We start from the raw sequence: 27,931 nt of genomic DNA on the forward strand, positions 1-27,931 counted from the left end.
ATGTAACTTCTTATGTCAGGTAGGTATTAGTTCCTGACATGAAACAGCTTCTATGATCTCATAGTTATGAGAACAATATTTAAAAAAAGATATGATAAGGGAAAAGTATGCGTGATGCATTTCTTCCAAACCTGACTGAGTAATCAGCAGCTGTTCTCCCAGCTGTTCCACCACCTGTAGGGGTGGATGCTAGATCGGATCCGCTAGACGTCAAAGGCCGTGCATCATGTGGCCCGCAGTACTCTGCCTCTGATTGGCTTACCCTGGTATTGTTACCCTAACCCTAGTCTATATCTACGATGTTCCACCTCTGGGATTGCTCCGTTGATGCTGGAAATTCCACCGGATGTCCTTCTTTTGTCCGGATGTCCGTCCCCTTCCTCTTCCTTTGTGTTAGCGTTCTAACCTCCGGCGGATTTATGAGGACTATGGTTAACTGCTCCTCAGATCTCTCCAGGGTAAATCCAGACAGCTAGCTAGACTATCTGTCCAATCTGAGTTTTCTGTTGCACGACTAAAACTACTTTTGAACGTATACATGTTCCACAAAAAAAAGTTCTTTCGATATTTTGCAGAGAAACCGTTGCACCGCCCAAGAGGATTGTGATTGGTTTAAAGAAATGCCGATAGACCAGAGCACGTTTTTCTCCCATCTTGGAATGCTGTGTGGACTAGCCAGACCTTCGTCCGCAGCGCTGTGGAGGAACTAACCCTAACCACTCCCCATTCCCCAGGTTAAACCTAACCACGTCGACACGTTTAGCGGATCTAGCATCATTAATTTATATTTTGTTGAAATTATAATTTGCCTATTTTACCTTTTTATTATGTCATTTGTTTTTGTATATGCATAATGTAGGTTTATGAACTGAGATGAATGACTGTAAATTTAATTCTAATAAAACAAACAAACATAAAAGTATTTAACCCACCTGTGCTGTCCTCCAATATGGCTGCCAGGGCGCACATGACGTCACCGAAAGTGAGCCGCACCCCATTCCTCAGCAGGTGCAGCTGATTGGAACATGAACACGTGAACTGGACCAGGAAACGGTTCGCTTCAAAGTGGCACTGGTTCACCTCCCTTTGCCCCAGTGTTGTGTTGCTGTAGCTGCGTGTGTACCGCTGTCCGCTCCGGGGATTTCTCTCATCACCCTGGATGTTATTATGGGATGTGGATCGTGAGCGACGAGAGAGGATTCCTGACACGGAATGAGTCGCAGTGATTGACGCGGCCACACCATGGAGATCCAGGAGAGGTTTTCTTCGTGCGGGCAGAGTTGTCTGGCATGTTTTAACAAACCCAACCAGCCCGGAGACGAGCCCAGGCGCGGGGACAAAACGGACATAGTTATCGTTAATCCCGTTACTGATGATAAAACCACAAATGCGGACTTAATTTCAAAGCGAGCTTTACCGGCAGTGCCTCCCCCAGAGAAAGCAGCAGCAGCAGCGGCGGGGCTTTATATCGCCCAGTATGACTACTCGGCCCGCACCGAGCAGGACCTGAGCTTTAACGCCGGGGACACTTTAGAGGCTCTGGATAAAAGTCCCGGGGAGTGGTGGTTTGCGAAAGCCCTCACCGGGGTCTCGGCCACCAAACAGGGATACATCCCGGCCAATTATGTGGCACCTGTGGAGAGTATTGACGCAGAACCGTAAGTGTCCTTTGCTGTCATATTAATATAATAAGAAAATGATTCATGAATTCAAATACCTACATATAAGTCCATGGCCTATTTTCTAAATGACGATCCCCTTTTCATAACCTATATTCTTATCTGTATTGTTATCTTATTTCCCTTGCAGTTGTGGAATGTAACTTTAAGTACATTCACTCCAGTACTGTACTTCAGTACACTTGTACTTTACTTGAGTCTTTTTTTTTCATGCCACTTTCTACTCCGCTACATCTCAGAGAGAAATATTGTACTTTTTACTCCACGACATTCATCTATTACAGCTTTAGTTACTAGTTACTTTACACATTAAGATTTCTGCACACAGAACCCATGTAATTTATAAAATCTGATGTTTGATTCTAAAGTAAATTAGCCAACAATATAACGGCTACAAGTCACAGACTATTAAACACACAACTGGTTGGGTCCTTTACACTTTCTACAATGGGTATTATTGGTATTTGTATTAGGGGCATTTGTACTTTAACTTAAGTAAAGGATCTGAATACTTATTCCACCACTGATAATAAGCATAAATATGTCAAATACTACATAAATTCATGTAGTATTTTCCAAATAGCCCTCCCCTTTTCATAACCTAACATAGGCCTATTCCAAACTGGGATGTGTTTTTTTTTTTTTTTTTTTTTTTCCCTCTCTCTTCAATTTGTCCAAGATGATAATCCATTTGGAGATCTGAAGTCCTCTTTAAGAACCCTAACTGTCTTTGTATGGCATCTCACAGAGGGAAATCCCTCCAGCATGTCCTTCTGTCTTTAGTGTAGAATACTGCCTACAGATTAAAGTCTTGGGTTGACCTAGTTAATGAATGTCTAGAACCAGGAAGCACAGGCCACAGGTTAGTTATTCCCATCAAGTCAAGATTCCAAAACAAGAATGTCACAAGTGCATTAAAATGCCTTGGCATTTCCTGGATCATTGTAGCTAAAGTTTAACCAACAGTGATATTGTCATATGATACTGTACCGGGATTTACAACAAGCTCATGTTTTGGCTGCAGGTAGCCACGTCTCCATGCCACACCAAAACGTCCTGTCAGATACTACGGTACTGTATGAGGTAATCTCACTCATTAAAATAAAGGAGTACTTTTTTTCTTTGTTGTTGGAGAGAATAACTTCCCAGAAAAGTCCGACCCATATTTGTGATGTAATAACCTATTTGCCTTCTCGGTGAAACCAGTTTCTTCTCAGCTGTTATCTGGTTTTTCCTGTTTTCCTGTTTTGTTTCACAGAGATACACATAGTTATGATTCCCTGCAGCAGTCTAGGCAGCATTTGTGTCATGGTTTCACTAAAGCCCAAACCTGATAGGCATGGTGTGAGACTAGGAGGAATTTAGTTTCGGACATATCCAGGAACAGAAGCAAAGGTGAAGTTCAAGATCCTGGACTAGTGGCCAAAACTTGTGGTTAAATGTCCGGCTCCTTTTTAGTTATTCTCCGTTTAATCAGAGCCAAATTAAGGGATATTCTACCAGAAAGGTACATTTCCATTTCTAAAAAAATTGAGTTTTTTTAATTTATTTTTAAACTCAACATTAAGCCATATGAAGGACATGTTAAACTATGAGAAACACATATGGAGCCATCTCAGCATGTTGTTACACCTGAATAAAACCCATTTCACCCCTATACTGTCAGGCCCTGTCAAAGACCCATTTGGAAATGTCAGAAAGGTTTCCTAATGACTTTCTTTAATACAAAGTGTGTGTGTGTGTGTGTGTGTGTGTGTGTGTGTGTGTGTGTGTGGTGTGTGTGTGTGTGTGTGTGTGTGTGTGTGTGTGTGTGTGTGTGTGTGTGTGTGTGTGTGTGTGTGTGTGTGTGTGTGTGTGTGTGTGTGTGTGTGTGTGTGTGTGTGTGTGTAAGTAATGATTTCCATTGTTATGTCTGACCTGCTCTCAATCTTGTCTTAAATTGTGATTTGCAGATGGTATTTCCCCGACACTAAGAGGCTGGACGCAGAGAAGCTGCTGTTGGCCGGAGGGAACCACCAGGGCGCCTTCCTCATCCGAAACTGTGAAAGTCAGACAGGGGAGCGCTCGCTCTCAGGTGAGCTCAGATCACGTAATACAGGAGCAGCTCGAGCTTTAAATACATTCTCTAAAACCATTTGCCATTTACCTTTTGCCCAAATTTGTACTGGCCCTCATTCAAAAAGCAGTCGGGGGTGCAATGGCTTGCACACACTAATACATTTTTTTGAGTTTTTGTGGGGACATTTCCATAAAAGGGAGTCCATTGTGTCTTAAAGGTCTAATATGTAATATTTACTGTAATAAATGACCCCAACTAGACAAACATGTAATTAACATGATGTATTTTCAATGTCCTGTATGCATTTTGTAGTCAGCGGTGTCCCTTTGGGTCAATTTGACCCCCAGCTATTTTAGTGGCAAATATGATTATTTACACACATTTGTTTAGATTGTTTTGGCTGATGTTGAGGTCACTATCACATGCAATTTTGTAATCTTTAGGGCCCTAATCTGCCATAACCATACCTGTAGTAGCCTAGTGCGAGAACCCCTGATATGTCCCACATAGGGAGGGAGGGGAAAAATGTTATATGCTGCGAGGACATCGATACTTCACACTGGAGGGACAAACAAAACCGTTTGTACTGCAGCCCTGAAACCATTTCTCTTAGTGCTGGGGGCTTTCTCTTTATATCACTTTTACATGTTATTCCTTGGATCCTTTTGTCTTTTTATATCCATAAATAAACCAAACCAAATCAATACTCTCTCCGTTGAAAATGACCTCTAATGGCGACCTTACACCAACTGACTCCACTGTCGCAGACTATTTTCCAATATCGAAATGAAATCCTGAGAGTCTTGCTAGAGTTGGGGCGCTCCCGTCGCCTCAATCAATCGGTGTAAGGTGGTCCTAAAACTCAGTCCCAGTCAGTCTTTTTCCTGTCTTGACGTTCCAACAAAATCAAACGTGTTTAATATTATCCTTTTATGTTTTAAGTCTTGGTAGTGAAGTGAAATCCCGTGAACATTGTCAACAACCAATGGGTGTGCTCCCTCCAGCACCAAACAGGAAGCAACAAATGGCTAGGGACTTTATGGTTTATGGCCATGCTAAGCTAAATGGTAAAAAGGGAAAGTTGCTGAGTCAAAGTCCAACACCAAAAGCAATATATGACATTCCATGTTTCCAACTGCGTCATACACTTCGTGACAAACTCACAGCGATACAGGATGTATGGTACAAGTGTGTCTCAATTACCCTCTCATTACCATCCAGGCCCCGATGTAACTGTGGATGAATACATACTGAACACCTGGACAAATACGGTATCAAAATATGGGCAGCATGAACAGTCCAGCTATGCCTGGAGTATGCAAGTGTAAACTGGGAAAGCTCCTTAAGAGAGAATTCGGGCATGAGGGTGATACTAGACATGGCAGAAGGACTTAATTGTCATAGAATTACATGTGAACTTTTTTTTTCCCCCACTGGACGCCTTGGGTAAGGAACTGCTAAAAAGGAAGCTTACCATGTTGAGGACAGTGAGGGGGAAAAAAACAAGCCAAAGCTTCTGTAAGAAGATATTAATTCACCAAGAAAACGTCTCTATCATTTTAGGTCAATCATTGATTTTATGGAAATTGGCATATTTTTGATAGTAAAGGGTATTCTGGATGTATAAGGGGGTGGAGGGGGTTAATGTTTTATCTAAAGGGGTATTTAGGTAGTCAACAAAGAGACATGAAGTACCTGACACATAAAATTCGGTGATCATTTTAATTTCAATCATTTTCTGAAGGTTTAAATTGCTGGGCTCAAATTGCCCCCAAGGATAAGGGGATATTGGTCAATTAGAGAATAACAGGAGGGATAATCATTAGGACTGGGTATTGCCTAGTCAGAGTTCCTGAATTGATTAGATTCCTTGTCTCAAGGTCCCGATTTGATTTGGTTCAATATCTATTCTATTAGGTACAATACCAATTTTACTTGGATATGAAAGAGATTCTCAGAGAACCAATGTTATAAATTGTACAAGGAACCCTCTAACCTGCTGCATTATTAAATATATATATAATATTAATGTTGACGTTAAATAGTAATGTTTTTTCCAACCTGGACCTTATTTGCCTATGCATTTGTGTCTAATAGACTGATGTAAAAAAAATCTTTGAAATTGTTCCAGTATTAAACGAGATCACAGTGACCGGGCTGCAATGTAACCTAATGAGGGGTCCAGGTTGAAGAAAACAAAATTGCCCTTTTTAAGAATTTCCCTCAAAGAAGGTACAACATTCATGCACTTTTTATTTAACATGAACACACTACAGCAGTCAACACAACAAAGTGCAACTCTACAGACTCCACAGGTGGTTTTGAGTGGCCAGAGAAAGAGCCGGTATACCTAATGCCATACATGCTTATTTCGCCTGCCTTTTGGAGTGTTATTTAGCATGACATGGATAAATCATCTAATTTCATATTATACCAATATCTTCACTCCAGCTTTAAAACAGGAGCCTCTTAAAAGATCAATCTCGGAACTTAATGAATCAGTATCGTATAATTCAAATGCAGATTAATTACAACCGGGGAAAAAAAAAACTATTTTTATAAAACCCAGCCAATTAATCAAAAGACTTGGGGGTTTTGCTGCTACTGGTGTGAGTAGTGTCTTATAAGTAGCTTATTTACTGTATGCATTAGTGGTAGGGAAATGAATCAAATCGTATGTATCGTTATTTTCTTGGTGATGATTTTAGAATCTATTCTTTTCCCTAGAATCGTGATTTTTTTATTTATTTTTTTATTTTCTTTTATTTAAATTTGTTCTACTTTTAATTTTTTTTAAAACCAATGACTGACCTAAACAGTTTGTTTCTACGGTACTGCCGACAGCAACTACTTCATATCAGTTTCCAGAAAAACAGAGCAAAAGCAGAACACGCAGAAATGTTATGTTCTTCTTTACAAAATAAATAAATGTCAAACTGACTGACTTATGATATTCATTCTTCTTAAACTATCAGTTTTTAGAAATATCTCATGATACATATATTGTCTCTAGAATTGTGCTATTCAACTTCTTGTTTTTGTTGAAGGAAAAGAAAATCAATCACAACTCAATACTTTTGAATTGCAGTACTTCTAGAATCGCATTAATCGCCAGCCATTCATCACGAAAGAATCGATTGGGGACAAAGGCGTATCGTCCCAGCCCTAGTATGCATGCATGTAAGAACAGAACATTGTGGTTTTATCTAACAGAATAATTATTCATCTATTAACTTTAAGAACCTGTTTTGTGAAGTGATGTCTGAATAACGTTTCTAAAGCAAACCGACTGCCAACACATTTAAATTGTACTTGTATTATTCCACCTAATAGTTAATATCTCTCAGAAGATGAAGTCTGTTTTTTGTGTACCTCTTTGTCACAAAACACACCCTTCCCAACAGCCCGAGCTTTGTTCAGTGACTCACTCTTATCCTCAGTTGACTCGAATGATTAATGGTTTCATGGTCATCCAGTGAAATAAACAAGCGGTCTGTGCTTCCATAATGCAGTGATTTGATAACTTAATCTCTGTCCGCTCTAATCAGTCTTTACTCTGGCCTTGCTCTTTCCATTATTACCAAATTCCTTCCATGTTCATTCAATATAGCCAAATTTCACAAAATTAATTTCATAGCCGGGTTCATCACTCAGTTTGTGTGTGGTCAGGTGAAAACCATTTGATTAGATGGATGAATCAAAGGAACAAATGACGGCAATATTAGCTTTTTTTTTTTTTTTTATAATACTTGTGTGTAAACGGAGAAATTATTAATGTTCCAACATTGGCCACTATCCAACGGCAGCCTTTGAAACTGTATCTGTGTTCAACACACGGTAAACGCTGATAGGAGCACAGCTGATCTCAGACAGGCTCGCAACCAGTTATGAAAAGAGTCGTTGTTCCATTACAGCACCAACGTTCAGCATTTAAAAAAAAAAAAAAGATTTTGAGCATTTGAAACAGATTTGTCATGCTTATTTTCTCCATCTGCTATTTCTGCATGATGTAAAAAAGAGATGTAAAAAAAAACGCATACAGTACTGTAGTAACATAACATGTTTTCAATATTAAACACAAGTTGGTGTGATGTTTGGCTATTAATGAAGGATTATTGAAAGTAATTTTTTCTTCATACTGAAGCACATTTATAGGGATCATAATATATTTTGATGCATCCTAAATTAGAAACCTAATGGTACTTTAGAAGGTTCAATGTGCAACAATATACTTCATGACCTCATGACTTCTCCCATCACTACAAGGTTCCAAGGTTTAAATAATATGGCCATGGATTGTTCTTTTATTATATCAATCCATTTCAATCAATTTTATTTGTCACATGAAATCAAACCAATACAACAAATATTACCATTTGATTTTAGTTTTGTCTGCATTTATCGTACCTCTGTACAATTAAACAGAAAAACATGCAAAACAAAATGCAGAAAGGTGCCAATCCAAGGAAGTTTGTCTGATTTCTTAATTTACTTCTGCATAGCTAAAGCAAGAACTTTGCACCTATTGAAATTTCACACAGTAATGGGTTAGTTATTGGCGTTGTGTTTTTATATCTGTATCTCTGTAATGGACATCCATAGTCAATCCTTAATCTAAAAACCTGCACGATCAATATTCTCTTAAAGCAACACTAGAGAACTTTTCATGCTTCAGTCCCCCTACAAGTTTGAGGCGGAATTGTCCATTACATTACATTGTGAAAGTTTGCCAGATCGGGTAGCACGAGCTGTAGTTCCAATGAGACGACCTGTAGGGGGACCGAAGCGGAAAAAGTTCTCTAGTGTTGCTTCAAAGAATGGATCAAATGACTGTATTGTGAAAGATTGCAGTGATGAACCTACAGAGAGTTATTCCAGAACTCTTTAGCTCCACGGAGCGTTTTAGCCTCTTCAGCTATGTTCCAGCAGCTGTTTTCAGGGAAAAAAGGCACTTAACCTACTGAGCAGCAAAACAGCAGACAGACACAGTTTGAGACTAGCTGGTGAACATAGTGGAGTGATGTCAGTCTTTTTTGGTTTACAGCTTGTTGCGTTACTACCAAGTGGCTACAAATAACTCTACTAAAAACCTGGGTACCCAGGGCCTGAGGAGGGCCAAAAATATGCCCATAGAGAATGCCTTTCGACAAGGCCCAGAATTTTGTGCTAGTCTCTTTAGTACATCACTGATGTTGACCTGTCTTTCAGTGCTGGACAGTGGGAAGGTGAAGCATTACAAGCTGAAAAAACTGGAGAATGGTCACTACTATGTGTCGAGAATCAGATCCTTTGCAACGCTGGAGGAGTTGGTGGAACATTACTCCAAAATGGCCGATGGCCTCTGTACGCGTCTGGGGGAACCATGCAAAAAGGTAAAACCCACTGTGAACTAAACACATCCCATTGGTAAGCCTTTAACAATTATCACATGATTGTCTAATCACAATTTCTATTTTTATTTTTTACATAATTTTTGTTTCTTTGTTTGAACGCAATTAAGCTAAGGTCCTAAGGGGTAAAACTGTTAATTGCAATGGTCGATTATAAAAATGTTAGCAAAAAAATATTAATTTATTAATAAATATTAAATGAAATATTAAAGAGGCAATGTTTACTTTATAGGCTGTGTACTTACATTATCTGAGTCACATAACTGATATGTATTCTGGGTTTCATTCAAAACTTTATACGTTTGGAAAAAGTAAATATTTATATTTATATTTGATTGAAAGAAATCATTATGTTAATCACAATTATTTCTTAGACAATTAATTGTACAGCAACATTTGGAATTGTTACAGCTCTACCCATTGGGTCTATTCCTTAAATTAACTTTTTCTTTACCGTTTTTAAAGTGACATTGTCATCCCAGTAAACGGTGACTCTTCTGTCTGTGTAGATGGAGGCTCCACAGACTCACGGCCTGTCCTACAACACTGTGGACCAATGGGAGATTGACCGCAACTCCATCAAATTACTGAGGAAACTCGGAGCCGGCCAGTTTGGAGAAGTGTTCGAGGGCCTGTGGAACGAAACCACAGCAGTCGCAGTGAAGACCCTCAAACCTGGTACACTAACGCCTCCTTTTCAGAGAAATGTACTTGCCCCACTGGACAAATTAAAACAAAATAAAATGCCATGTTACTTCACATTATGTGCCACTCATTACGTCTGTTACAGATTTGAAACAAATACATTTTTTTTCCCACAATCTGGGGCAGCGGACCACTAACGTTAGACCCAGCAGCAGTGGGTCAGACGGAGCGCTAACGTCAGACGGACCGCTCGCTAGCTGTTCAGCTCATTCTCTGTAAGCGATGCAGCATAAAAGCACGGCGCAACCAAGGGCGTAAGCTTCTCCTCGGAATGCGTAGCTCCTATGGCGCCATTTTGATGCTAACAAGCCATCACCTCCCGTTAGCATTCCATTGACTGCCATTCATTTTGACGTCACTTTGACAGCACCGGGAAAGAGACTTCTAATATTAGGGTGATCAGATTTCCTGGGACTAAGGTCAGACATGGATACAGACAGATTAAACACAATTTTGCCTACTGCTCACAACATAATGGGGTATCTCAGTTAATATTCATTAATTCTGTTGGTATGTAGGCTACATATCTAAGAAATAATATTAAAAGACATTGAGTGGGGGACTAACTTTATTTTTCAAAATTAAAGCATTCTTTTGGAAAATGCACCCACTGAACTTGTGAAAAACTTTGTGAAAAGGTATGTTTCATTGCATGGCACTAAACTGAATATTTGAAACTGCTGCCACAGGCTTGAACTAAAGTTATGGTAAGGATGCATGAATTATGAATGAATGCATGAATTAATTCATGATTTGTGCATTACTTCATTCCTTTATGAATCATCAGGAATGAGTTCATAGCCTCTCATTCATGACCTCATGCATGAACAACACATCAACTAAAGCATTAGGTAAGGTGGGTAGCCTACATCATTATGCACAAGTTGTGTTCTAATCAGGATTTGCGTACGTCGCCAAATTAATTTCCTTGTTTATGTTATGAAGACGAGACGTGTGTGTGACTCAAACATTTCACATTTACCAACAAAACGTACAGCGAAAGATTTTATTTTTTTTTTCACTCTAGAAGTTGGTGAAAGCTGCTGCTGTTTGAATCCTGTCGGCTCTCTGCAGCGGGCGGGGCTGCTCAAAAGTTCCCCCCGCGACTGAAGCGCACACACACAAACGCACACGGTGGATGCAGGAAAAACCGGCAATGAGACGACACAATGCCCTAAATTGAGGGCCGCTCCCGCAAAATGGGGCATTTTGGGCCGCAACAATCTCAAAAAAAGGCAGCGGAATCCTGGAGGGGCTGGTTAAAACGGGACCGATAAGAAGAGGCGTTGCAACAACGTTTACAAATATTGTAATGCTGGCTGGACAGATTATGCAGACCACTACGATTGACACACACTTAAAATCATACGCTGAAAACTGTCTTTCTACATGGGTTTAGTTAATGATCGGGCTATGATAGGACTAGCCTCGTGAGACCGTCCTGATCTGGCGAGCTCCAGTTTTCCACTCTCAGATCAGTCTGGCATCTTGAGGCCGAGAAAATTTGGAGCCGTTAGCCAAACGACCGGGCCAATCAGCGTTGGTTTTGAGGTGGGTTAGGTGGTGATAGACCGATGGTTTATCCAATCAGCTAACCAGTATTATCAGCCAGCGGTAGCCCTAATTCTGTTAGCCGCTCACTAATGCTTTTTTTCTCTTGGATCCTTCTTTTGGAATATGGTCCGTGAACCTGAAATGGTTCCTTTTTTATTCCTAAATTCTCGTTACACAAACGGCAAATCTCCTTTACTGACATGTTGCTTGCATGCTGAGCTAACGAGCTTTGCTTTGCCTGCAGCAGCAGGGGCGGGCTTGTGGTTGTATTTTCATACGCTTCGTGGATCTGATTGGTTGATTTGGCCCGTCTATCACCAACATAGGTGATAGACAGATGGTTCATCCAATCAGCTAACCAGTATTTCCGCCCCTTCCCAAAAGTTCTCCAACGGAAAGTTCCCAGATGGATATGCCGAGCAAATGCGAAGCAATCCATCTGGCGGAGTCAGGTTATAATAAGACCACGTCGGCTATGTAATCTGCGACAACCGGGACAATTTCATAGTGGTTGGTGTAAACCGGGACATTTTAGCGCCCCAACAAGTTTTGTGTGTGTAAATGATTATATATCAAAGTTGCACTCCTAATGTAGCATCCCTGAACACCTGTGGCAGGTACCATGGACACGGAGGACTTCCTGAGGGAAGCTCAGATCATGAAGAGGCTGCGGCACGCCAAGCTGATCCAGCTGTACGCCGTGTGTACCATGGAGGAGCCCATCTATATCATCACAGAGCTGATGAAGAATGGCAGCCTGCTGGAGTACCTACAAAGTAAGACAAGCTCACTTCTATGTGATCATGAGCTACTGGTACTTTATGACAGGATCAGAGTCCAATGTGAGTGTGCATAGGGCAGGCTACAGTAGAGATGTATCCCAGAGCAGCAAAACCAATATAGATCCTCCAGTTTATTAATCTACTTTGTACCCAGCTGGACACATTACACGTCATAAATTGTATTTAGTCTCGGCCGGAGGGCAGTCCAGTGGCCTAAAAACTTAAAATTTCCTTGTATACAAAATCCATTCCAGGTTCCATGTCCACCCACTGGGTTTGTAGCTAAAATAGTCCAATGAAATAATAGCCATGTATCATACAGATGTCTTTTGATAATTCATTTTATCTGTCTGTCTGTCTGTCGTATACAATCAGGAAAGGATGGACTTAAACTGAGGGCCGTGGTAGCGTTTTTAAACACTGGATGAGACCTGGTTTTCAGTGTGCTGTAAACACAATGTAACCCTAACACCGGAGGCCTGTACTATGAAGCAAGATCAACCGTTACCTGGCTTCACTAACCTAACAACCACGGCCCTGCATAACCTGTCACGACGCTGGTTATCAACTAGTTCAATCAACCCAGGATTTCCCAATCCAGCATTCACATAAGAGGCGGGGTTTGCACAGCATGACCAATCAAACATCTGCCAGAGCTGCATATTTTACATAAGAAGTACAAACTATAATTCTACATAAATATGAAAAACAGACTCTGTTTTACAGGCAAAACGCAATACAGTCGCTGCTTCCTAAAACGGAAGGAAAGCTGGCAAAAATAATAGATGCTGTAAACCCATAAATCACGCTTATCAATATCACTTCCCCATCAGTTGTGGCCCAAGATCTGACCATAATTACACTGGTGTTTTCCATAAACTGTCGTTGCTGTAGCCTATTATTTCAGTTGCAACCCTTGCAGTGGGAAGCGATCGTGAGAGCAAATAAAAAATATATAAAAACATAATTCGACACATGGCTCAAGAAGCCGACAAATAGCCGATATGTAATTCCCTCCCGTTAAAATCTATATTTCATAAAAATACCCATCAGGGAATGTTAACGGGGTTGTTGGTCTATAAATGTTAACCTCTCTCTCTCTCTCTCTCTCTCTCTCTCTCTCTCTCTCTCTCTCTCTCTCTCTCTCTCTCTCTCTCTCTCTCTCTCTCTCTCTCTCTCTCTCTCTCTCTCTCTCTCTCTCTCTCTCTCTCTCTCTGTGTGTGTGTGTACCAAGCTCTGCCTGATCTTCTAAGAACGGTGACGCCGTTATCAATCGAGTATTGATTGGTCAGTAGGCGGGGCTTTTACACCTGTTGATCTCTGATCTCCAACTTAACCTGCTCCCAACCAGGTTAGGCGTTCAGCATAAGTTACCACGGCGATTGAACCCGGTAACAAGTGATCCACCGTCGTGATACACAAAACCCTGAGTTGAACCTGAAGTTACCTCGTTAAAGCCAAATCTTGCTTCATAGTGCAGGCCTCGGAAGTAGATATATGATGCTGATTTAGTATTTTGATAAAAGACCTTTTTGGTTTGCTTTACTTTGGAGCTTGTACTTGCTGGGACATGTGTCGTGCTGCATGTTCAAAGGTTCAAAGTAAAGATGTTCCGATACTGCCTAAAATGCTGGCATTGGCGAGGACTGGAGTTTATGCAATGATCGGATACCACGTAATGTAGCCCAGAAGACTTGTTTATGTTCTTTTTCCTTCATTGTTTGTTCATGGTTCACAAAGAGTTTAACCTGAGCCAGGCCATACAACAATGATAGAAATCCTATCACATCCATACAAGGATAGTAGTTTACAGTTGTTAAAACATAGCAAAAGATGTATTTTTTTAACACTCTGGTATCGGAACGGTATTCAGTAATTAGCATAGGTAAGAGAAAAATGGTATCGGAACATCTCTACTTCAAAGTCCCAAGAAGAATTTCATTTTAATGCATTTTAATCTAAGTTTCGGAGGACCGATTATACTGGAGCACCAACTAGCGTTCATGACTTCAGACCTTTTATATATGTCAATGCTTCAGACCTTTTATATATGTCAATGCTTCAGACAACAACAAACCACAGTGAACATGAACGAAGAAGCTGACGAGACAGCTTTGGTTGGCTCTGTGGATGGGACATTTTGTTATAAAAAACGAACGGATGGAAGCGTCGATTAGAGCATGGTTGTGTGCATGCTATGCAACAAGGAATTTGCATATCCCCGCAGCACATCGAGCCTCAAGTATCACCTCGACGCAAAACATTTAGCAGCTAGCGTGGCCGTTAGCCCGACTCAGAGTACAAGGACCCACACCCAACCTACACTCCACCAGATGACTGGTTTAAGGACCAGGGTAACTAAGTCTGAATGTACTTGAAAGTATTGTGTTTTACTTAAAAAAAAAAACCTAGTTTACAGAAGGTCTACCTACCTATAGGCTACCTGAATTTCTGAAATGTACTATATTTCTAAATATGCTATTGCTACATTTAATGGCAAAAATTGCACTGGTCTGCTGGACTTGGTTGAACAAAAATAAACAATATTTTGTTGCTTATGTATTCAGTCATTATTCAATGGTATACTAAAAATCCATGTGAAAAAAATTACTTATCACTGTTCTCAGGTCAAATATTTATGCAATTAAAATACGATTAATTAATTACAAAGCCTCTAATTAATTAGATTAATTTTTTTTAATCGAGTCCCAGCCCTATTAAAAACGCATGCAGGTGGACCGAGTGCGTAGAGCGCCAAAGTCCACAGATGGAAGAGGTCTGCATGATGGATGTGTCAAACAAACCCAGGACTGTCCCCCCAGGAGACCGCTGTTAAACCGGAATTCAACGTTGACTTGTTTTAACTTGCGTAGGCATGTTAACTTGTGTGTTAAGTTAAGCACGTAGCTATGTTACATGGTTACGTAACAATAATACTTGATTTACCCCGACTTTATCTTTTCCTAAACCTAACCAAACCACAACAGTGTATTTTGAACCGCAACAGTTACGTTAAGGTATGAAGACTTGTTGATCTGCTGACTCCAGTGGGGGGTAATTTAGGAAACGCTCCCATAGGTCATATTAGAGGGTAGGAACAAACGACCAATGTCAATGTATGGGTTGGAGGACTTGTTGGAGTAAACACTTTAAAGGTCCAATGTGTGTGAATTTCTCCCATCTAGCGTTGAGATCATATATCACAATCAACTCTCTGGCACCACACACTTCACAGTAGATATTACAGCTACGGTAGCCTTCAAAAGCTGGTCTCTTGCTCTTTTCAATCTCCTTTTTCTTTTTCTGGGCGAAGCAGAAGACTCCTGTTCCTGAAATTTGGATTTTGATTACGTGTGGTACTCCATGTTTCCTTCTTCAAACTCGCCGGGGCCGGGAAGCTACGATACCCGTTAGCAGCATTAGCAGCACCTGTGAGTTTATCATGTGACCGCAAAAACCCAAAAAGCGGAGCAGTATGTCCTGTATGTCCCTTACCGGCTAACGTAGTTCAAGATGGTGCATGAATATGGAGCGTGTACCCCAGTTCATGCAAACGTAAAATTTCAAGCCAATAGGAATACTTGGAAATGATGGTGGTGATAAATAAATCTTCATGAAAAAGGACAAGTTGGTGAACGGGCAACACAAATGTTTTGATAATTAACAACTGAAAACATTACACACTGAATCTATAAGTATAAAAGTCAAGCCAATGGGAAAAAAAAAAGCACTGTATATCAGGTTTCAAAGTAATGGGTAAAAAAACACCATATAATTAAATGAAATGCTTGGAGTTGAAACTTTTATATGAACAATGGATAAAAGAAGCATTTTACCCTGTTAATTTTTACCAGAGGCTGAGCGATTTGAGAAACATTGTTTTGCAATTTTTCTGGCCGATGTTGCGATTTGAATTGCAATAATAAGAGATTAAGGTATGATCTACGAAAGGGTACTCTATACAAAGTTTATTAGCAACACAAACTCCCCTCATGAAGGTTCAGATGTGTTGATTCGACCTGAATTGTTTTGCATTATACAGAGAGGTGTTTCTGTTATTTAGCCTACCCTCGTTATAAATGGGGTGGGCAAAATAATTTAAACACCTGCCGGTGTGACCCACAATCCAATGTACACAGTAAAAGAACCAACAGCTCTCTAAAACATCTTTCAACAAAAACTGAGCATTATATCCTTAATCCATTATATCATTTCAAACCTTTAAGTAATAGTGGTGTTCTGGAGATTTAACAGTGCATTAAGCCCAAAGTTTTATCTCCATACGAGATAATATCTCTTAGGTAGCCTATAAACTTTTAGATATGATCCCCTACATAAAACATCACATCTCCTACGTAGGTGATAAACTTAGTTTTTCCCTTTTCAGGGCTTCCGTAAGCATGCAGCAGCCAAGAGTTACATTTTCTCAGCCTAAATAAGCCTAAAAGTTTATAAAGCAATAATAACTCCTACGTAGGAATTAAACATTAAGATAACATCTCATACGTTGGAGATAAACTTCCAAGAGTCACATTTTCTAGCACCAGAGAACCCAATGATGGTGAATGTGCCAAACGTGTGCTGTCAGTTGTCATTTTATTTGACAAAGTTGATGGTCGCAGAAATGTTTTTCACCTTGCCTATCATGCTGTATTATTGTAAATTAGATTTCCAATTCAAAAAGTGATGAGTCGTTCAGCCTTGATTTGATTTGTCCAAGTTCCATGATTGGGGCGAAGGGTAGAGGAGTCACCTGCTGACAGTCATAAACGTTGAGGTGGGACGAAGTCACTGTTTCTGCACATCGCAGGGAAGTCGAGACTAACGAGTCCCGAGTCAATTTTATAGTCGTGCATAAAATCGACAGACCCCCCGCAGACCCCTCTGCGTCTACGCCGTAGCCTGACGCGCACCTCTCGAAAAATGTAACTACACGTCGCAGCGCCGCACGTCTCTCGACCATGGTTTGGTAGCGTTTCCCCCCGACTCATTTCCTGGTTCTCCTTCTCCATCAGCAACATGAGATCAAGGAGAGGTTTTTTTTTTTTTTTTTTTTTTTTTTTTTAAATCCTTGAAAACCTACAGCACTTTATTTTTCTTTTCTTTTTTGAAGTATCAAAAGTAATTTTATAATATTAAATTATCTTAATTATGAGAAGTAAAAGTAAAGAAAAACCTTTTGTCGTCGGTTACCATAGCGGCAGAGCCTGCAGCAGGTAATTCCATGACTATCAGTTATTATGCTTCCTCTTCTTCTTTAGTTTTGCCGCTTGGCAACAAACAGGCATTAGGTCACCAACTGGAATGTAGCGTGCATTAACTTGCAATCTAGGAGCAATGACTCGCCAAATCTGCTTTTTGCTGTGTAACAAATTTCTTCTGATTTTATTTTGTAGCAACGACTAATGAAGATGATTAGGGGAAATGTAGTGGAGTAAAATTCCAAGTTCACAGAAATATAAATAACAAAGTAAAGTATAGATGCGTGAAAATTCTACTTAAGTACAGTAACAAGTATTGTACTTTGTTTCATTACAACTCTGAAGTCATGTGACTCGAATCCACACCTCTGCCATATAATGCAACTATTTTTACAGTTAAATAACATCTCGTCTCCTGATTAAAAGCAATAGGCAGAATTATGTTCTTCCTTCTTTGTATGGTTCCTTTAACATGGTGGGATTGGTTCTGTGTGTGTGTCTCCTTGATTGCAGAGGATAAGGGCGCCACGCTGCGGATCTCTGACCAGATCGAGATGGCGGCCCAGGTGGCGTCGGGCATGGCTTTCCTGGAGCTGCAGAACTACATCCACAGAGACCTGGCCGCCAGGAACGTCCTGGTGGGAGAGAACAACATCTGCAAGGTGGCGGACTTCGGCCTCACCAGGGTCTTCATGGTGGGTCTGACATTTAAAGTGGTGCTGCATACTGGATGTGGAAAGTGTCCGTTCAGATGAGATAAGAGAGATTTTCTGTCCTGAAGATAATTTGTCTTGGACACAAACTATCTGCTGTTTGGAGAATTCAACACAACATAGTACATACATGCTTACAGTGGTGGAATGTAACAAAGTACATTTACTGCTGTGCTGTACTTGAGTACAAATGTTAAAGTACTTGTACTTGAGTCTTTTCTTTTCATGCCACTTTCTACTTCTACTCCACTACATTTCAGAGAGAAATATTGTACTTTTTACTCCACTACATTCATCTGTTACAGCTTTAGTTACTAGTTACTTTAAACATTAAGATTTCTGGACACAAAACCAATGTAGTTCATAACATATGTCTGATTCTAAAGTAAACTAACCATCAATATAACGGCTACAAGTCACGCTGAGATGATGAGACCATTAAACACACAACTGGTTGGATCCTTTACACTTCCTAAAATGGGAGGATTTTTCTGCATTGAGTACTTTTTTAATACTTTAACCACATTTTCCTGATAATACTTACATACTTTTTACTGAAATGTAATTTTAAATGCAGGACTTTTGTAACAGAGTATTTTAGTACCTTTACTGCAGTAAAGAATCTGAATACTTCCACTACATACATAGACTGTTATCACTCAGCATGTACAGACTGCCACTAGCCAACCAAATTGCACACTGCCTGTTGTACAACACATCATAATAGTCATCATAATACTATACATGACAAAAAAAAAAGTATTAATGTACACGTGTGTCTGAGATAAAAGCAGCGTTTCAGGGATTAGGGTCCAGCTGGCTTGCCATTCAGGACTTTGATGGACAAGGGGGACAACTGTCTTCTCACTTATCACGACAAAGAGTACACTAAAGAAAAGTTTTGTGTAAACTAAAGAAAGTGAACATTTTAGGAACTTGTTGATCAAGTTACAAGTACAAGTTGTACAATGGAGCTTGGTAGCTGTTGGCCCAGTACTGTAATTGCGGTGTACTTTACATATATGAAACTAAAGCCAGCCCGCATTCTCCACTTGAGACTGGCATGCATTATGAAAGCTAATAAATACTCTACAACCCACATCAGGTATTGTCCCATCAGGTGTTTTGTGATGTGTCAAACACTTGTTGAATCAATCCAAATCCAGCTGACGCCTGACTGACAGTTAAAATCTATATTGTGTGCCTTGTTTTGTTTCCAGAAAGAGAATGAAAATGTGTATGAAGCCAGAGAGGGAACAAAATTCCCTGTGAAGTGGACCGCTCTAGAGGCCATCCACGAAAACAAGTTCAGCATCAAATCGGACGTTTGGTCTTTTGGAATTTTGCTGTATGAGATCATGACGTTTGGACAGATGCCTTACCCAGGTGACCCTTTCATCAACCTTGACACAAATGATTCTCTGAACAGATTTACGGGAAAAAATAGGACTGATGTATTTAGAATTTTCTGAAGTCGAAAATTATTCTATGATTTCAAGTAGCTTTCAAGAAGTCTCTGAATGTTCGGGTAAACCTTCAATGCTGAAGTAATGGTCTCTTGTAAGTTCTAATGTCCTTTCTGTGGTTTCTTCAGCCATGACGAACTACCAGGTGGTGCAGAAGCTTCCCCAGGGCTACAGGATGCCGTGCCCCGCCAACTGCCCCAAAGTAATGCACGACATCATGATGGACTGCTGGAAGGAGAACGAGCAGGACCGGCCCACGTTCGAGACCCTGCAGTGGAAGCTGGAGGACTACTTCGACCTGGACGTCACCTCCTACGACGACGCCGGCCGCTACTAGCACAGCGATCAGGCTGCCACACGTGCAAAGAAAAAGCAAACCTATTCTTTCTGCACAGATGCAAAATCCAAATCACCTGAATCCAAACATAAACGTAGATGAATGACCAAACAGATTCAAATGTAATTCAAAATTCCACTCATTGCGGTCAACCGAAGGATTTAAAATGTATGAAGCATGGGATGGAAGATTGGACTTAATCTAACATGCCGTGAGGAGGCTTTTACCACAGCTCCCGGTGGTTGCGACACTCCTGTGTTGGACAGCTGAATGTACTGTCACACCGGCTGTATGTGGATTGCCTAACTCTTAAAGCACTTTGACTCAAAGAGTTTTTTTATTATTTTTTTTTTTTAATAGAAAGCTGCTATCTGTCCATCTCGATGAACTGGTTCTTCTCCTTCGAGAATGGGTGCGATGCATGCTCACCATTGCCTGTGGAGCTTTTACCAGAAGGTACCTGGCAGGATTGATGAGTCATTATGAGTCATTTTCCTGTTTGGCTTTGTGTCTTAAGTTAGTCATAGCGAGATAGTGATTGAGAGGTGCTATCCTCTCCGTGCACATGTACGAATAGCTACCAGAAGTGATTTAAACATTATTCAAAGATACTGTAGGAGACTGTTTTTGGTTCCAGCAGCCAGACGGGCTAAAGAACAATAAACCCCCCCCGTCCCCCCTTAACAAACTACATACAAACTATTTCACTCTAGAGTTAAATCCATGCCCAAAATAATCATTACATAATGAAAACTGCTTCCCTTCAAGCTACTATATCTGTGCCACTGGAATAATAAAACTAAAAGGACATTGGCAGGTCTGTTCAGAGCCCTGCAGGTGTCCTGGGGGGAAACCAAACTAATCTGCACACATTTTAAAAATGTGGTTCTTAAATTCCCTTATTTGTGCACACAAATGAGTGGAACGTAACATTAAATTACATTTTAACCAATATTTATTATAGCGGCATTCATAGATTTGGATTTTTTTGGCCCATTTTGCCTTATTATCTTGAAGTTGATCTGTAATCTGTGGCTTATTTGGACATCCAGCAGACACCGAACAACAGCTGCATTTCCAGCCTTGTGATGAATCTAAATCTTGTATTCGCTCCCCTTTTGGTCTCCAGCAACTCCTGACAAACATGTCTGCCTTTTTAGCTGCTAAATCCTCCACTGTGTTCACCAGCCAGTTTCCAATGTTGCTGCCGTTCAGTGCTCAACAGTTTATTAGAGCTGGGGTTTTGTTTGCTGAAAAGGGCTGCTTGCCGCATCTGAAAAATGGTGCTGATAAGAGCTATGAGTGAATTGCTAATGCAGTTTGGATTTGTTTGCCCATTAAAAGTGATAGTGTTATCTTTCACATCCATTAACCATGTGATAAAGATTATTTTATGTTATGTTCTGTTCATCTGTGTGTGTGTGTGTGTGTGTGTGTGTGTGTGTGTGTGTGTACAAATAAAGTAATTTAAGAGCACAAATGATTATTTTAGGTGCCACAGGAATAAGTTATTTCTCCTTCATACTAGGGCTGCAAGATATAAGGAAAATATCTAATTGCAGTTATTTTGACTGATATTGTGATTGCACTATGATTCATGATATTAGAGCGAATGATCATTTGTATCACTCATTTTCATTAAATAAAAAATTCAAACAATGAGATGTCCATGCAGCACCACAATACTTTCATATCCTTCAGGATGGTTTAACACCTATTGATTAATTGTGAAGCCCTTCTTCATACCTGCAGCACAGTACTTTTTCTAGGACCCCCAATATCCTGTAATCTGCCCCTGGTAGCTCCCCTGTCACTACACCCACAGATCTGCAGCGCACTCAACCCTATCTGCTTTCATAATGGGGCACACTTGCAGTAGGCAAATGTATTTTTTGTTGGACTTGCAGTGTAATTGCTCAATGACTGAACAATGCGACGCTGTAATTCTTCCTTCTGAATGTTTTGTTGTTGAAAGCTGTCGAGCTGCTCTCAGATCTGTGGCCACATTCTTCCTGACCATCAGTGACACCTAGTGGATTATATAATGCTGTGATGATTTTGTATTTCTTTAGTGTCATGAACCAACTCTTGTTAATTGTACATTATAAATATGGCAATGTTTTATATAATCCTACTGTATTTTAACATGATCCTTTATACATAACATAATTAAATGACTTATTTACTATGATCTTGGTTTGGTTATGTTTTCTAATTTGGAGCTAAACTGCAATTGTAAAACTTGTTTTTTGAATGAAGTACACCAAATGGATACAGATTGTAAAGCCCCCAGAGACATAAGATAATAACATTGTTACGGTCTGTCACAAGTGACAAATGTCTTTGACAGGGCAGGCTCAAATGACATAAGCTAACATGCGAGACTGCTTCTCTCTCCACTACACTATCAACGATCACATGATAGTGATCTCGAGGCTCTCAAACGGCTACAATAACAAGTTCCTTGGATTTATTAAATGAAGCAATATAAACTCACATAAAGGATTATTAGGAACACCATACTAATACTGTGTTTGACCCTGTCCTATCAATATGGGCCAATATTTCTAAAGAATGCTTCCAGCACCTTGTTGAATCAATGCCACAAAGAATTAAGGCAGTTCTGAAGGCGAAACCACCACCACCAGCCTGCCCAGTGGTAACAAGGCATGACGGATCCATGTTCTCATACTACTACCATCTGAATGTCTCAACAGAAATCAATACTCATCAGACCAGGCAACATTATTTCAGTCTTCAACTGTCCAATTTTGGTGAGCTTGTGCAAATTGTAGCCTCATTTTCCTATTTTTCAGTGTAGATGAGTGGTACCCAGTGGGCAGTGTTGTGCCTGAATGCGTTCAATGAAAGATAGTTCATGAACTCGTTCATATTTTGGGCGAACGTGAACTGAATGTACCGTATTACTGCCTGATAAACGTTACTGTGAACTCGTTCATTCTGGTGTCTGTGAACGGCACGCTCTCTCAGTTTAACTTCGTTCAATAGGGTGCCAGATTTATATAGAGCCTTCCAGGCGAAAACCCGGCTTAAACACACCATAAACAGGCCTTAATATGTAGCGGAAAAACACCCATTCTGGCAACACCAGCCACTAGTGTCGCACTGCCAGATGCGTCATCAAAACAAAAAGCAGCATGGAGGCGTCATATGATCATTAAACAAGTTTTATGACAAGGTCGGTGAGGATGGGAAAAATCTGACATTTCTGTGCAAACTTTGCCTGCCAGCTTTCAAAAAGAAAATCCGAACTTCAGTCACATCTACAGCAAACCTGAAACGGCACATTGAACTGATTGGATATGAAGATGAAATCTGATGCATAGTCTGTGTTAAAATTATGAACTAGTTCATTTTTGGAACTGTGACCTTAGTTTAAAATTTTGAAGTATGAACTATGAACTGAACTTTGAACTAGTTCATGTAGAAAGTGAACTTTCCCAACACTGCCGGTGGGGTCTTCTGCTGGTGTAGCCCATCCGCCTCAAGGTTGTGCGTGTTGTGGCTTCACAAATGCTTTGCTGCATACCTCAGTTGTAACGAGTGGTTATTTGACTCAAAGTTGATCTTCTATCAGCTGGAATCTGTCGGCCCATTCTCCTCTGACCTCTAGCATCAACGAGGCATTTTCGCCCCCCAGGACTGCAGCATACTGGATGTTTTTCCTTTTTCAGGCCATTCTTTGTAAACCCTAGAAATGGTTGTGCATGAAAATCCCAGTAACTGAGCAGATTGTGAAATACTCAGACCAGCCCGTCTGGCACCAACAACCATGCCACGCTCAAAGTTGCTTAGATCACCTTTCTTTCCCATTCTGACATTCAGTTTGGAGTTCAGGAGATTGTCTAGACGTGGACCACACCCCTAAATGCATTGAAGCAGCTGCCATGTGATTGGTTGATTAGATAATTGCATTAACGAGAAATTTAACAGGTGTTCCTAATAATCCCTTAGGTGAGTGTATTTCTATTAACATGGCTTAAATGGAGTGCAGTGCAAATTCTTTCAGGAAGACTTCTAAATAACTTCAATCGCCACTATCTCTTCCTAAAACTATTCAGCTGTTAAGAGGCATTCACTTTTCAGTAAACCAACCAAAATTGGCCACAAAATTCACGATCCAATCACAGCATGACATCCTGCTTTAAATGTCTTCTCTCCTTGCTATCAGCTATCTTTTTAGGCATATGTGCAACCCTCCTCCTCCCCTTCCACCTCTGGTCATCATCAACCACAGCAACCTGAGTCCCTTTCCAGCAGACAGCTCCTTCGTTCGATCTCTGGGTTCCTTCTTCACCATCACCAGTGTCTAGGCTCCATCGGGGGGAATATGTCTGGCTTTTATACCCCTTTAAAATATTTTTAATGATGGAGTCTAATCCCCAAAGACTCTGTACATTTCACATTATGCTTATGTACAATACATTTTTGCATATCTGCAACAATGTCTCTCCTGATTGAAATGCCTACATCTACGTTTCCAAAGTTATACAACACCATGTTTATGATAAGACAATTGGAGACAAATATATAACCAGTAAAGGATTTGAAACCCCTGCTTTTCATTTTATGACATTACGCCTTACCGTACACCTTACACACGTTTCTAAAGTTATGTTAACAATATAGCCTAAGACAAGTTGAAAGTAAAAAAATGTATATATATTTGAGAATAAGAAACACACACCCTGCAATATGGCTAAGTCTATATTATGGGAGGTGGTCTGGATGCTCCATCTATGCCATAATTGGACTGAAACAATTGGTTACCTTTTCCTCAATAGCCTAAGCATGATCAAATCTTATGAAATTACCTGAACATTGCTAAATGGTTTAGATGTCTACACACAGTTACCTTTACACTTAAGATAAATGTGTAAAAGTGCAAATTTTGCAACACGTATTAAACACTGCTCCAAACGTGTTATTGAGATTTACTTTCTGCACTGCCTTCATAACATTTTGTATTGAGTTGGTGTGAAACAACTTTGGACTTGATCTAAAACCACATACAGTGGGGAGAACAAGTATTTGATAATTGATTTTGCAGGTTTTCCTACTTATAAAGCATGTAGAGGTCTGTAATATTTATCATAGGTACACTTCAACTATGAGAGACGGAATCTAAAACAAAAATCCAGAAAATCACATTGTATGATTTTTAAATAATTTGCATTTTATTGCATGACATAAGTATTTGATCACCTACCAACGAGTAAGAATTCCGGCTCTCACAGACCTGTTAGTTGTTCTTTAAGAAGCCCTCCTGTTCTCCACTCATTCCCTTTATTAACTGCACTTGTTTGAACTCGTTACCTGTATAAAAGACACCTGTCCACACACTCAAACAACCTCTCCACAATGGCCATGACCAGAGAGCTGTGTAAGGACATCAGGGATAAAATTGTAGACCTGCACAAGGCTGGGATGGGCTACAGGACAATAGGCAAGCAGCTTGGTGAGAAAGCAACAACTGTTGGCGCAATTATTAGAAAATGGAAGAAGTTCAAGATGACGGTCAATCTCCCTCGGTCTGGGGCTCCACACAAGATCTCACCATGTGGGGCATCAGTGATCATGATGAAGGTGAGGGATCAGCCCAGAACTACACGGCAGGACCTGGTCAATGACCTGAAGAGAGCTGGTACCACAGTCTCAATGAAAACCATTAGTAACACACTACGCTGTCATGGATTCAAATCCTGCAGCGCACGCAAGGTCCCCCTGCTCAAGCCAGCGCATGTCCAGGCCCGTCTGAAGTTTGCCAATGACCATCTGGATGATCCAGAGGAGGAATGGGAGAAGGTCATGTGGTCTGATGAGACAAAAATAGAGCTTTTTGGTCTAAACTCCACTCGCCGTGTTTGGAGGAAGAAGAAAGATGAGTATAGGCCCAAGAACACCATCCCAACCGTAAAGCTTGGAGGTGGAAACATCATTCTTTGGGGATGCTTTTCTGCAAAGGGGACAGGACGACTGCTCCGTATTGAGGGGAGGATGGATGGGGCCATGTCTCGCGAGATCTTGGCCAACAACCTCCTTCCCTCAGTAAGAGCATTGAAGATGGGTCGTGGCTGGGTCTGCCAGCATGACAACAACCCGGAACACACAGCCAGGGCAACTAAGGAGTGGCTCTGTAAGAAGCATCTCAAGGTCCTGGAGTGGCCTAGCCAGTCTCCAGACCTGAACCCAATAGAAAATCTTTGGAGGGAGCTGAAAGTCCGTATTGCCCAGCGACAGCCCCAAAACCTGAAGGATCTGGAGAAGGTCTGTATGGAGGAGTGGGCCAAAATCCCTGCTGCAGTATGCGCAAACCTGGTCAAGAACTAGAGGAAACATATGATCTCTGTAATTGCAAACAAATGTTTCTGTACCAAATATTAAGTTCTGTTTTTCTGATGTATCAAATACTTTTGTCATGCAATAAAATGCAAATTACTTAAAAAATACAATGTGATTTTTGTTTTAGATTCCATCACTCACAGTTGAAGAGTACCTATGATAAAAAATTAAAGACTTCTACATGCTTTGTAAGTGGGAAAACCTGCAAAATCAGCAGTGTATCAAATACTTGTTCTCCCCACTGTATAAGAAAAGAACTAAACATTATAGGTATATTCAAATGTCTTGAAACGTGATCTTCAGTCTATCAGGATATCAATCAATCAGTCAATTAATACATTATGGATAGCACAGGACAGCAAGTATAAAAGGGGCCAGAAACCATAAAGATGTGTAGTGATAGTAGGAGATGAAGGTTGTTCAGAGAAATTCAGAGAAGTTGTACATTGTTTGGACCCCCGAAAAGCTGAAGAAATTTTGAACTTGAAGCTGAAGAATGTATACCCCCCTGGTTTTACCAAGGAAGAACGGAGAGCCACGAAGTAAGAGGTAAGGCAAACAGCACTTTATTTCATTATGTCAATGTTTCAAATGCTATTTCCGATGTTAATGCAATGCACCCCCTAGATGGGGAACTCTATTACTTTTGTTGGAGGAAACAAGATGAGCAGCAGCATCATTATGCCAAAGTTGTTTCCAGTCCAGAAGAGGCAAACAGGCTATTTATTTATTTTCATGCCAGTCCTCATGGGGCTCACTGTGGGGTTTAAATTAGATCCTGCAGAGATTTTGGTGGTGTGGCATTAAAGAGGAGATTTGCAAATGGGTAAGTGTTATTGGTCCAGATGTCTGTGAATGTTATGGATTATGTAACATGTCCTATGTGACTGCTGACTTAATTTCTTTGTTAGATTGCCCAGTGTGAGGATTGTCAGATGAAAAGGGCCTATACCATTAAGGACAAAACCCAGTATAATCCCATAGAGGTGAATGCTTGCATCCACTCATCTCCAAATCCTGCTGAGACATGAGTCCTTTAACCCTTGATATGTTCTTAAGGTGATAATAAGCTAACTTTGTTATTGTCTTAATATGGCTGTTGAAATTCAGGTCTGAGTCCAGAATTACACCAAGATTTCTGGCTTTGTCTGTTGTTTTTAACATTGTCATTTGAAGTTGAGCGCTGACTTTTAATCGTTTAAACAAGCACCTCAGTTTTTGCTTCATTTAATTTAAGAAAATTCTGGCACATCCAGTCATTAATTTGATCAATGCACTTAGTCAATTTTTCTACTGGACTATAGTCCCCAGGTGTTAAGGTTATGTAAATTTGTCTGTCATCTGCATAACTATGGTAACTAATCTTGTTATTTTCCATAATCTGAGCCAGTGGAAGCATGTAGATGTTAAACAGAAGAGGCCCCAGAAAAGAGCCTTGTGGAACTCCGCACATCATATTTGTATGCTCAGATGCATAATTACCCATAGATACAAAGTAGTCCCTATTCTTTAAGTAGGATTCAAGCCAGTTTAGTACTAAGCAGGGGCGCTAGTTAGTTTTACAATCACAATCACAGCTGATGTTGTTCCCCATAGAGGAAGGCGCATTTTTATTTTTAAAGGCCAGTTATTTCATGGATCCAGGATACTATGCATCCTGATAAAGTTCCCTTGGCCTTTGG

The 27,931-nt window shown here is 40.4% G+C and overlaps 1 protein-coding gene across 1 annotated transcript; it reads left to right on the forward strand.

Annotated features, from left to right (window-relative positions):
- The first annotated feature begins 986 nt into the window (after positions 1 to 986).
- Positions 987 to 21,548, forward strand: frk (fyn-related Src family tyrosine kinase). Its single transcript, XM_028605222.1, has 8 exons — positions 987 to 1,658; positions 3,632 to 3,753; positions 8,947 to 9,110; positions 9,638 to 9,806; positions 12,005 to 12,163; positions 17,884 to 18,065; positions 19,304 to 19,469; positions 19,678 to 21,548. The coding sequence occupies exons 1-8, from the start codon at positions 1,243 to 1,245 to the stop codon at positions 19,884 to 19,886; spliced, it is 1,587 nt and encodes a 528-aa protein (XP_028461023.1). The 5' UTR covers positions 987 to 1,242; the 3' UTR covers positions 19,887 to 21,548.
- The last annotated feature ends 6,383 nt before the right edge of the window (positions 21,549 to 27,931 follow it).

This window comes from Perca flavescens, chromosome 18 (assembly GCF_004354835.1).
Source record: "Perca flavescens isolate YP-PL-M2 chromosome 18, PFLA_1.0, whole genome shotgun sequence".
Classification (NCBI taxonomy): domain Eukaryota; kingdom Metazoa; phylum Chordata; class Actinopteri; order Perciformes; family Percidae; genus Perca; species Perca flavescens.